Source organism: Lissotriton helveticus, chromosome 12 (genome assembly GCF_964261635.1).
Source record: "Lissotriton helveticus chromosome 12, aLisHel1.1, whole genome shotgun sequence".
In the NCBI taxonomy this organism is placed as follows: Eukaryota; Metazoa; Chordata; class Amphibia; order Caudata; family Salamandridae; genus Lissotriton; species Lissotriton helveticus.
The window spans coordinates 825,715,807-825,728,832 of record NC_136073.1 but is presented as its reverse complement, the minus strand read 5'-3'; the positions used below and the strand labels follow the sequence as shown (position 1 = coordinate 825,728,832).

At 47.0% G+C, this 13,026-nt stretch overlaps 1 protein-coding gene across 1 annotated transcript in view; it reads right to left on the bottom strand.

Moving 5' to 3' along the window:
- Positions 1–465: 465 nt before the first annotated feature.
- The window catches only part of HNRNPM (heterogeneous nuclear ribonucleoprotein M), a 41,646-nt gene continuing 29,085 nt past the window's right edge, over positions 466–13,026 (bottom strand). The window contains exons 13-16 of the mRNA XM_078670145.1: positions 12,423–12,521; positions 3,823–4,562; positions 1,144–1,195; positions 466–903 (exon numbers count right to left, since the gene is read on the bottom strand). Of these exons, the coding sequence (XP_078526271.1) occupies positions 740–903; positions 1,144–1,195; positions 3,823–4,562; positions 12,423–12,521 (1,055 nt within the window). The 3' untranslated portion in view covers positions 466–739. The remainder of the gene's footprint in view (positions 904–1,143; positions 1,196–3,822; positions 4,563–12,422; positions 12,522–13,026) is intronic.

Genomic DNA, 13,026 nt, shown 5'->3' with positions numbered 1-13,026 from the left:
AGTCCCTGCTGCAAGATAAGCAGTTGAAAATCTGGCAGTTGCCTCTAAATTCAGTATGTCGTTGTCTAGTCTCAACTTTCTCTCAATAATAAGGGAGCCAACCACATTTAGCCAGTGTTGAAACCACCCCCACGGACTCCTGAATAAAATAAGAAAAACTGCTTAAAGCACACTGAGTCACAAGGTCCAGAACTTGTGGATCTGCAGTCTAATTGTTTCATATAGAACTATGTACGGCATAGAAGCCATTCGACGTTTCAACCAATTCTGGCTGGTCTAATTCTATACAGCTTTTGTTTCATCTTTCAACAGTTCGAATTGAGTAAGTCTACGATAGTATAAACACTGCATAAAGTCATGGCTCACAAGTAGAAGATCAATGTCTCCGCATGAGCATTCTCCAGTACATTAGACCTATAGAAAGCTAAGTGACACTAGCAAGATATGAAATAATTCCAAACAGGATAGATTAAAACATTTTACTGAAATGGTCTGTTACACAATCTTGGAAGTTAATACATTCTAAGTTAACATATGTGAATACCTCAGTATTTATAACAATATCGGTTTGTACAAGGAATGGACTATCACAGAGACACAGTCGGCACATTTTTTTGGAGGCAAAACAGTAAAATTTCACGTCTTTAAAAAAGTACAAGATGTCCCCAAAAAGCATTTTCACATTTTTTACATCCAGCCAACAATTAAAACAAAAGTACAAATTGATAAGAAAAACAATTTAAGCATTTCGGTCCATGCGGACATCTATTTCTCGGCCTGCAAGTTTAATTCCGTTCATCAGCCTGCATGCTCGCTCAGCAACTTCCGGTGCCTCGAATTTAACTACCCCACAACCTTTGGATTTGCCATTCTCCATCTTGATATCAGCATATACTACATGACCTATGGGGTGGAAAGAAAAAGCTGGTAAACCAAGGAGCAGATTTAACTGCTACATGTCCACTCACACACTTACTCCCTTTGCTTTATTTGAGCTTCAGAAAAGCCAGCGACATGCGAAAAAAATATTACATTTATCTGAAATGCTACTTGGGTGCAGTATCTTACAATCACAAGCTTGTGTATCTGATCAACATATCACATTAACCGTTTAACAGGTTAACAGGTTTGAAGAGTACTTACCACATTCGTTGAATTTGTCTTTCAACATTTTCCATGTGAAGTCAAAAGGAAGCTAGAAAGGAAATGTTGATTAGATTATTATGCACTACATTGTAGAAGGCATCCAAAATTGCTCACTGGTTAAGTGCTTTGATTAAATTGCACCCTCATATTTAAGGAACCGTGCAGTATTAAAATATACCTAATGGTGGCAAGATAAACGCTATAAAAAGGCATTTCAATATCATATTTAATACAGGAATGTGATTAAGTAAATACTTTTAACATCTGGTAATTTTTCAGGTTAAGCCATCTGTAAATCTAGAACTCATGTCCTATCCGTAGATAAATTATCCCACATTACAAAGAAAATGTAACTTTTCTGGGATTACAACACTTCATGAAAAATTAAGTGCATCAAATGTTTCAGTAATGAGTGCAACTTCCACACAAAGTAAATGTTTCATGTAAATTTGTCTTAGCTGGTAGAATGCTGGCCATTAGGCTTCAAAAATCAAGCTTAAACGGATTTAAAACAGGTCTTGGCATAGCTCTACAGTCCACATAATGGAATGGGAATGTGTGGCAAAACAAACATGGTTCTTTGAGCCATACGATTTTATTTTTTTAAAGAGCAGGGCTCTCCTGGCTATTCTTCCGTTGAAGCTCGACCTGTTCAGTGTTTTTCCTAATAAAAGCAACCCAAATTTCTGAATTCACAAAGGCTTGCTGATCCCTGGATGTAGTTTTGGGATTTGCCATTCGCTAAGAATTGTTTCTTGCTGAATATGCTGGGACACCTCCTGAGTTGATGACAACCATCTAGAACTTACCATTTAAGTCATCCCTCACTTGGAATGAAGGACACTTCATTGTCGGGGGGGTCAATGGCTTTACACCCCAACTAGCATCAGGGGCAACAAGGAAGCGTTCCGGTACCTGTAATGCTAGCTCTCCTCTCAAGGGGAATGGTCAACAGCACTAAATTGGCATATCCAACACTGGATCCCAGAGTGTTTACATATATTTTAGCATTTTAATGGAACGCTGAATTGACATTTACTTTTTTGTTCTTTTAATAGCCACATGGTAATATAAGAAAAAGATAACCAGGATAAATGCAAAATAATGCAAGCAGGAGGAAATCCTTGGCTACTATCAAGAGACTCCTACTCCAACCCAATGGATACCAGCTGGATAACTAAACTTTTTTTCTGTAAATAGGTTGAACTGTGGAAAAGCACATCTGAAGAAGTCCACTCAAGAACTTAATGCAAAATTAACTTTCCTCTGCATTCTGTTTATCTGGAAAGTGAACCATTGTGATATTCGCCACTGGCAGATAGCTAGTGCATCCCTGGTGAGATTAGGAATACACCCCTCTTGTTTTGCATTGCACATCGTTGTATGGTCCTTCTATACAGGGGAAAAGGTCAGTGAAGGGTGGAAGAAAATACTTTAAACCAGACAAAAAAAATTTCAATAAGCTGGTGCGTCAATGCATCTTTACTGACCATGTATACTGCGAAGAATGTCAATATGTGAAACCTAACCCAGAAGAAAGTTATCTGAAGATTGTCTATGCTGGATTAGATGAAAAGGGAATCCCATGGGGGAGGGGGGTCCCCTAGCAGCAGGCTGCCATAAGGCTATCTCATTTGAAAAATAGCACGGTTCTAATGTTTGGTTCAGCAGCAAATGCAGCCCTGTCATTAGGCTAACACTGGCATTGTCAGTGGTAAACAGAGATGGAGAAGCTGAGCGTAGGCTAGTAGCTTTCTATAGCTAGTAGCTTTCTATAGGAGGAGTGGTGTAGCAAATGGGACCATGTACTTTCATCGGAATGCTTGGGTTGTCTCTGCCTTAAATCTACACATTCAACACATACTGAAGGAGGTCAGATGTGTGCAAGTTCAAATGAGCACTGCATTTTCCATGATTAATTCTCGAGTGCTAGCCTGAACTAGGTGGTAGATTTCACTCTAAAAACATCTGACGAAAAAAGACGCACAGATCATTTGTAAAATAGTGACTCAATGGAGGCCAAGCTGTATTTGTGTTAATCGAAGGCATCCCTCCAGTCTGCATATGCTACCTATACAGCCCATTATCTATCATTCTGAAATCACACGAGGTATTTAGGAATGAAAAATCATGTCCAGCAGAAGATGAATACTCCCAGTCAGTCCAAGGTGATCCTCCACATACTAATAGTTTTGACAAAGTAAAGAGGGAAAACAAAAAGGGCAGAGAAGGGTGCAGGGGTATTGAAAACGTTCTTGGAGCAGTGTTATAATTGACAGTAGCAATTTTCTTCAGTGGACAAGTCGTCAATTTCTAAGACCCTTTACTAGCCAATGAGGCTTAACTTTAATTACCACATTTTCTATACGTAAAAGCAGATATTGACTATAGCAATAGCAAGCTAGTTCGAGCGAATTTAATGTTTTCAAAGGACCCTTAACCTACTACAAGAAAATCTACTCAGATAAAGCCGGCTTGAAGCTACCGGTGACGGCTAATCTCGATTCCAAAAAAGCCCAACTGAAGAAACCGCTTCAAACCACCTGGAGCCAGGTGTCACGAGTTCGATGCATGAGCGAGTACCACAAAAAGCTACATAGCGCGCAAATAAAATTCCTACATTCCTGCTTTCAACCACCTATTGTCTAGTTAAATGCATAACTAAAAACCACTTACGTTTCTGACAAAGATTTGGCATCCTTTTCTTGGAGCTCCTGAAGCTCCAGCAGCAGCTCCTCCATAGCCACCTCCATAGCCGGGGTTAAAGTTTCCACGCTCCATTTCCATTGATCTGTCAAAACCAACTCCCATTGCAAGTCCCATGCGATCCATTCCTGCCCCCATTGGCTGTCCCATACCAGCTGCCATTCTGTCCATAGCACCTGCACTGACACGATCTAGACCCATTCTACCCATGGACCCTGATGCCAAACGATCTACAGGAGCAGACATTCGATCAATAACTTGACCCATACGGTCCATTCCAGTGCCCATTCGATCCATTGATGAAGAAACCATGCCGACACCCATTCTATCCATAGCTGCTGGTCCCATCCTATCTACAGATCCCATTCTATCCAAAGCAGAAGCTACACGTTCCAAAGTAGAACCCATTCTCTCCATCCCATATCCCATGCCAGGGCCCATTCTCTCTGCCGAAGACATTCTGTCCAGGTTGTGGCTCATTCTTTCAACACTGGGAGCCATAGAATCCATACCAAGGGAGCCTAGTCTGTCAATCCCGGAGTTCGATAGCCTATCACCACTGGAACCCAAGCGATCTATAACTAAACCCAGCCTATCTATATCTGAAGGCACCCTGTCCAACCCATGTCCCATCCCAGAACCCATCCGCTCTACCCCAGACCCGATACCAGCACTCATTCGGTCTATTCCAGAAAGGCCACTCCCAGAGTCTGCAAAAGAAAATAAAGATTATAAATGTGAATGTTAGAACTCATTTTATATTTGAAAATTACACCACAAAACAAGATACTAACATAAGCAAATTAATACTTTATCTTCAGCCTTTGCAGTAATTTAATGCTTCCTAGTCTTGAGATTCAAGTGCAGGATGTGGAGTTAAATCCTAAAACTCTGTTTCTCAGCCAGTCTTCCAACTTGGGTTAGAATACTACCACACGTGCTCTCACAGTAGTCACCTGACTGTTGCTTAAAAGAAGGGCCATGATTGCTAATTCAATACACGTGTCAGAACTCCATGACCATCTAATACTGGGAGAGTTTAACTACTTCTAGCCAAACTCCCTCATACATATACATTTTTCATGCATCTGCCACAAGTTGAAACGTAGGCCGTTTGATTGGTACAGATTGAGAACTACTCCAGCATGGACATCTTATCAGCACTCAATTTACTTATTAGGTCTACCCCTTTAGAATAACTGGATCTCCAAGCCTACGGTTCATGCCACTATGCTTTTGCCAAAGCTTTAAAAAAAAAACAAAAAAACGCTAGCAGTAAGGTGCGCTCTGAAATAATTTGGAAAGCCCTGAATGATGGATCTTTTGTTTAATATGAATAGGCTAATATTTAACTGTAGTACGTTAGTGGCCAATTTCGATCTCTACATCGGTTCTCGCCCATAGGGTTTAATTTTCAGCCTACCTGCTTAGCACTGTGACAAAAACAAATGTCAAAGCTTCACCAACGCAAAACTGCCCAAGTCTCGCCGATTGGTAACAAAGAAGCTACCAGAGAAAGCGTGCGGCTACCAGTACAAAGGTGTTGCACCGGATTATGTGGGAATGCCCACTTACTTTTCTTAAGTTCAATGTGCTTTTTAGTGCGAGTATTTTTTTTTTTCTCAGAGATATTTTTCCAAAAGTGAAAAATACAAAAACAAACATAGGTTGTCACTTCCGAGGCTTACAAACAGAACATCAGTACATGTTAGAATCACAGGGAGTACACTGCGGTCCAATCATAATAAAGTACAGGGTGACTACTGATTCTCTATAATCCAATTGTGGTCAGCTCTTCGTCACGGGCAGTACACGGAGGTTCACAAATATTTCCTATATTCATTCCAGTTAGACCATATAGCAACCCACTTCCGCGGGCATCCCCGGGCCACATACACAGTCTTCCCCTGAACCATGCTCCAGTCCATGTCCTTTTTCCAGGAGCAAAGCGTAGGTGGCGCAGCCGTCCCCCCACAATCTTGCAATATTCCTCTTCACAATCACTAGACCTAGTGTGACTCATAGTTTACCCCTAGATGAAAGGTCAGAGGGCTCCCATACATTAAGGAGGCACCTCTTAACCTCAAGTCGCAACTCCACTCCCCACACCTCCTACATGCAGTGTAGCACCCGGGACCAGTAGGCCTGTATCTCTCGGCACTCCCATAAAATGTGCAAAAAGGTACCCACCTCCTCACACCACCTACGACAGCCCATTCTCACTGTGACCCATAGGAACCATCCTAGTGCAAGACAGATAGACTATGCAGGATTTTCAGTTGGATGAGGCACAATTTTGCAGAGATTGGTACCTCTTTAGGGGACGCCAGCGCCTCTCGCCATTCCTCGCCATCTAGTTCGAGTCCATCTGCTTCCCATTTCCCCTAAGGGCCGTCAGCGGGTCTGGGGTGTGATTTATGAGTTTCTTGTATGTTAGTGAGATGGCCCTGTCCGGGAGGTGGCCATCCAACAGCCTGTCCTCCAGTGGGGAGAACTCTGGGAGTTGTGTCCCTGGGGGGATGTTAGTCTGGAGTGCATGCCGGACCTGCATGTAGCGGAAGTGTTCCGTCTGGGCCAAGTCATGTTTGTTGTAGTGTGTCAAATAATACCACCCCAGTCGGGCCCCATAGGTCTTTGACTTGTGATATTCCAATCAAGTCCCAGTTTCTGAACACTTTGGTTCGTCTGAGAGAGCCAAGCATTTCCAAAGCTCAGAGCGGGGCTGCTAGGGTAAGTTTACCCACCCACCCCAATTTCTTCTGTACAATGTGCCATAGCTGGACCGAGTGTTTGGTAGGTCCAGTTAAGCGGTATCTACCTGGACGCGAGTAAAGGGCCACCTCATAATTTCCCCCCAGAAGGAGCCACTTATCCATTTCATACCCGGGGTCATTTCCCGCACAATATGTGCCCTGGTTTATGACCGAGAGGTGCTCCACCCAATAGTATTTGCGGATGTCAGGGAGCGCTATTCCTCCGTCAAACCAACCCAGCGCCAGTTTTTGCAGGGAGATGCAGGGCAGTCCAGTCCAGAGCAGAACAGACCCCTCTGGGTTGTCTCGATTGTGGCGAAGTACTTCTGAGGCACCAGGTCCGGGTAATTTTGAAGAGCGTACAGTAACCGTGGCAGCGCCACTATTTTAAACAGTGCTGCCCTTCCCAGTAGGGACAAAGGGAGGGTTTTCCATGTGGCCGTGTCTCTTTGGAGCCGGTGCAGGGGCGGCAAAACGTTTCTTTCATAGCAGACAGACCGGTCCTTGGTGATACAAAACCCCTAGATATGTGAAGCCCTCAGCAGCTATTTGGATCGGGCATTCGCTCGGAATCAGAGGGGGTTCGCCATGTAGGACGTAGAGGAGGGATTTGCCCAAGTTTAATACTGTAGCCGGAGTAGTGGCCGAACTTAGTGAAAATTTCCAGCGCCCTCACAATGGATTCACCCGGCTTCGTAAGATAGAGGAAGATGTCGTCCACCTATAGCGAAATCCTTTCCCCTTAACCATCCGCCCATCGAACCCCCGTCAGGGAGGCTCGCCGAATCCAAGCTGCAAGCGGTTCTAGGGAGAAAGCGAAAAGTAGAGGCGAGAAGGGGCACCCCTGTCGTGTCCCTCTCTCAAGCACGAAGACGTCCGACACCTTATTGTTGACTACCACCTGCGCTAGCGGTTCCGAATATAGAATGCGCACCCAGCTCACAAATTCCAGGCCAAATCCCAGCGTTCGTAGAACGACCAACATGTACGGCCATTCCAGGGTGTCGAACGCCATTGCCGCGTCCAACGGCACCACTACCGCGTCTTCGTGGAGCTGATGACAGCTACCCAACACTCCGTGGAGCCGGCGCAAGTTAAGCGCGGTATTGAGGTGTGGCATGAAGCCCGACTGATCGGGGTGTACCAGTGTACGGAGGACGGGTTTAAGCCTGTTGGCCAGCAGTTTGGCTAGGATTTTCGGCTTAGCATTGAGATCGGCCTATAAGAGGCACACAACTTTAGGTTTCCCCTTCTTGGGAATAGCCACAATCGTAGCTACGCGCTGGTCTTTCGGTAGTGCCCCCTGCGCCCTACTATCATTAAACATCCGCAGGAGGGGTGCTCTGATACTGTCAGGTTTAAGCTTGTAAAGCTCCACAGGTATGCCATTCGGTCAGAGGGCTTTCCCAGAACGAAGATTATGAAAGGCCTTAATTAATAAGTACACCCTTATTGGTGCCTCAAGCATCTCCCGCTGTTCGGCAGTTAAAAGCGGGGAATGTGATGTCGCTCAGGAAAGCCATCTACTCTTCCGATCGTTCGGACTTCCTCGTGTAGACCAGTCGGTAATGAGCCGCAAATACCTTAACAATCTCGCACAGTTCCTTATGAACGGCCGCTAAGTCGGTCTTAAGTTCCGCTACCACTTTCTGTGCTTGTTGTTTCTTGTCTAGCCAGGCTATAAGCTTGCTCGCTTTGTCCCCTTGGTCATATAGCCTGCCCTCCCTATCTCGTGCCAGCGTCTTGGCCGCGTCCGTGGCCAGGGCCTTATACTATGCAGTTTTTACTTGAATTTGGTGTATCGCTTCTTGGTCCTCACCCTCCTGGGCGGCGCCTTCGAGCACCAGCAAATCTGTTTCTACTGCTGCAATCTGGGCTTCCCGTTCCTTACGGTTACACCCGCAATAACCAACAAGGCCTCCCCCCCCTCAGCAGTTTTGAAGGCCTCCCACAATACCGACGGCGAGTCAACCGTGCCCTCGTTTTCCCCGAAGTAATCATCGATCACTTGTGACAGTCTTTTTCGTGTCTTCGCCCTTGATATACCAGGCATTAATCGGTGCCATACATCCCACCCTGTGGCTACCTACGGTTACGTGCGCCCATAATGGGGAGTGATCCGAGATTCCGCGTGCCAAATGGGCAACCTCCCGGATTGTGACATCCTGGTACATGGGTGCTAGTAGGTAGTCTTTCATGAGAAAGTGTGATGCGGGCCTGAGAAAAAGGTGCATTGCTCTTGAGTAGGGTGTTTGAGACGCCAGAGGTCCACTAGACCAAATGCTTCCATAAGATTGAGGAGCCATCGTTGTCCTGTACCAATATCTCTGGCCGGGCGCCTGTCCAATTCCCCCGACACCACAGCGTTAAAGTCACCCTACAAGGAGTATACACTCCTAAAGAGTTTGATCGCAGTCACATCAGTTCTTGTCCCGCCCCTGGCACTTCGATGTATCAACCCCCCAGAGTTCCGTACCAGCCCTCAGGTCGGAGGGGTAGTGGACTTTCTTCCTTCACAGCCTGGCACCACCGGGGGGGGCGCACTTTCCCACCTACCTGAGAGTCTCCCTCCCCGGTTTCCCACCCGCCAATTGGGAGAGGCCCATAGTCCTGACGTGACACTACTTTATACATTACAGCTAGTCGGGGTCCATGTCGCGCGTCTGCATCCATTAGCGGCCATCCGTGTCCTGGAGAGACCCCACTTGGGGCTGGCCGACCTTGACCGCCAGGAGCGCTGACTTTGGACATCCGCTTCAGATCTCCTGGTTGTAGATCCCGGCGAGGCGTCCTGATTTCTCTCCAACCTCTGTCCGGTCCCGCGCTCGCAATGACTCCCTCTCAAGCCAGTCCTGCACTTCTGATGGTGCGGTGAAGAACAGGGATTTACCCCCTGCGAGGACCTTCAGTTTGGCAGGAAAGAACATCATGTATTTGAATCCCCTTTCTCGGAGTGCTGCCTTCACACCAGCAAAGGAGCGCCTTTCCCGCTGGACTTAAAGCGTGAAATCCGGGAAGAAGCGGATCGTGGTGTTCTTATGTTGCAAGTCACCCACCTGCCTAGCCGCCTGGAAGATGGCGTCCCTATCCCTGTAGGACAGGATTTTCGCAATGATTGTCCTGGGCGGCGCTCCCAGCTTGGGTTTTGGGACCGGTGGGCGCGTTCTATAGTGAAGATATTGGACAGGCGCTTAGGCCTGAGGTGGGCGAGGATTAGGTCTTCCAGGACAAGTTCCACGCTGGGCCCCTCCATTCCTTCCGGCACTCCCACCACACGTATGTTATTTCTGCGATCTCTCCCTTCCTGATCCTCCAGCTTGAGGGCTATTTGTCGCTGCTGGTGTACCAGTTCGCTTACGTGTTTTTCCAGCGTCTTTGAGGAGGTCTGGAGCTCCAGTATGGAGGACTCGTTTGCCTTGGCCTTTTCCGTGGTCTTGCCGAGGTCCGCTCGGAGAAGGTTGACCTCGATTAATATTTTATCCATTTTTGTCTCCAAGTTAGTACCCAGTGTTTGTATCGCCATCATAATGGAGGCCAAAGACGGCTCTTTCGGGCCTGCTTGGTCTTCCCTGCCTGGGCCTGCCCCACAGGGACTGCGTATTTGTCCAACTTGTTGGTCTGGGCGGCAACGTTTTTCGGCCTCATGATGGCGGCCCGTCCGCACAGAGAGTTGTGTCGTGGGCCTCACCCCTCCCAGTTTCAATCGTGATGGAGCAAGGCGGCTGGACCCCACTTCTAGATCGGCCACCCCCTCCGGCTAGCAGGGATTTGCCTCGTGGGTCCTGGTCCTGTCTCTCGTACCGGGTTCGGGAGGCGATGCGCTGTCTCCGGGGTCTCCACCACGGCCTCCCTCAGGCTTTCCTTGCGTTCGGTGCAGCCCCGGTCAGCCCACACGGGACTCTGGCATCTTTCACAACTTGCACAGCGCTCGGGTGTCTCTTCGGCACCCAGTCTCGGGTCACCTTTCCGACGGTCGGTCTCACCCGGTGTTACCCTCCTGTGGGGTAGTGCAGCTGCGCTCCAAGGCCGGGTCAAAGACAGTCCATGCAGCCCTGCAGGCCCAGGCGCACCACGCCACCGGGCCTACGTCACAGTCTGCGCGCACACCTGTCTCCCGGGGGGGGGGGTCGGGGCTTACTCTGTTATGACAGTCTCTGCCCCAGCCCTCGGGGGTCGCCTTCTCTGTGGTGGCCGCTCACCGTGTTGCACCCGGCCCCACAACCTTCAGGTTCTTCTCCTATCGACGCGAGGCCCCAGTCTATTTTCAGGTTTACTGCAACGCGCCTCCTACCGGAGTGGTGCTGTGTTCCCTGGGGCCAGGGTCAGCCCCCCGCGGAGGTCCAGGATGTCCCAGGGGGGTCACCACACCTCCGTGCACCTCTCCGCTGTTATGGACCCTGAGGCGCTGCTCCAAACCAGGCCTCGGCGCGCACCGCCTCTTCACGTGCAGGCCTCAAGCCGGGGTCTCACGTAACCACTTTTCCCGGCCGTGAGGCTCCAACATCTCCGCCGGCCTCCCGGGCCCTCGGGAGCTCTTCTCCGCGCCGGAGGCGCTTCTCACACCCGGACTCATCTCCGCAGTGGCAATTTAGGGATCGCGCTGGAGTGTGTCTCGGGCGGATTTGGAGCAGATATAGTAGGGGACAGACTTGGCTGCGGCGGAGCTCCCCTCTCAGGCGGCCATCTTTGCTGGCGTCTGGCCACGCCCCTTTAGTGCAAGATTTTAACCCCACTGTCGGACAGTACAAAGTGTAAACAAAACTTACAAAGGTAATCCACTTTAAGGACAGAACTTCGCTTTAAAGCAGACACTAGGTCTTAGCACCAAGCATGTATGTAGCCTATGGAAGCTAAAGCCAACAAGGATACTCGAGAAGTACTGCACACAAATGCAATGTCTGAACTGGGGTGGCAGAGTGGGCTAAAGAACAGTGATGGAATAAACCCAGATCTGTTGACTGGGTGTGAGTGTTTGATTTTTTTCAGATGCTCCGTCCATCACCACCCCCTTTTGTACCGCACAAATGCAAAGGCCTCCTTTTTTTCTCCAAAGGTGGCAAGATGTGAGCTGTACAAGGGAGGTTGCTGTACTTTTATGCATGTTGATTCAGACCTTAATCAGAAGGAAAGATTGAGTGCAAAAAGTGGCCTCTCTTACAAATCTAATGAAAACATTCACATCCCTGAATAAGTATTTTCTTCATTGCCTGGCTAACACTCAGTGCACAGTCACAAGCCAATTAAAGCATGTTAAGCTTATGGTCTGGGGATTCCAGACACCTACTCCGGGAATCGACCAATGCTTAGAAAATTAAATATTAACAGATTGATCAAGGGTATAACACTAAATAAGCAAAACGTAAGTTTGGATAAGAGTTAAAATGCTCTGCACAGGCGTAGGAATTGGACAATGGAGGCTAAAAATTAAGTTTGCATAATTATTTTGATTCATGGGAGCAGGCCAGTACCATTGTGAACTAAACGTCACCATTTGTATAGGTTTGATAAATGCTTATTTCTGTACATTTGTGGTAAATTAATTACAAATGCTTAGACCCATCACCCTTAGCTTCTACTAAGGACTCAGTGGTATCCCTGGATTCCAGTAATGATCAAGTGCAGGTCCACAGAAGCCAAAAGGTAAAGAACCACTGGCCTAGCACATTAAAAGGCAATACATTTTAAATAAAACCAGTATTGCAAGCCTACACACCATGAATCAACATGCAGACCTGAACGAGGAATAATTCTGCTATAAAGGGAATACATTGTACACTTAATTCGAAGTTAAGTTAAACTTCAGTAGCAAAGACTTACTTATCACTCTGTCCAGTGTGTCTCCAAAGCCGCCAGACATTCCCATGCCACTCCGGCTAAACTCCCTCTCAAATCCTGCACCAGCTCCACGTTCAACATCTAAAAATGTAAAGATTAACGTTTCACTACCAAGAGAACATAAAACCACATAAATTCCCCACGTAAGTACACATTAAAGCCACATGTGTGCAAAGGGATATTAAGAACTAGAGCATCGGGACTTAATGCTGTTAATTAACGAATGCCTTTGCAAGCAAACGCAGCTCTCCAGCATTGGCTTTTTATAGAATCACAGGAGTACCCAAAAAAAAGCAAACAAACTAGGAAGGCTTGATAATACAACCCTAAATTACAGGTTTTTTTTTTTGCAGTTTTCACGGTTATTCAACCATATAATCCAGTAACCAAATCCATCCTTTAAAATCTAAACAAGACTTCTCCAGGAAGATCATGTACATCTCATGACAAACCCGTAGATTGAATGGTTAAGATATTTACTCTTAGTTAATGGAGCTAAATAGATTTCCTAATTTACCCACGACTGGTTACTGGAACTGGTTGCTCACCTTAGACTACCTATCCAAATCTGTCAATTACTACCAGG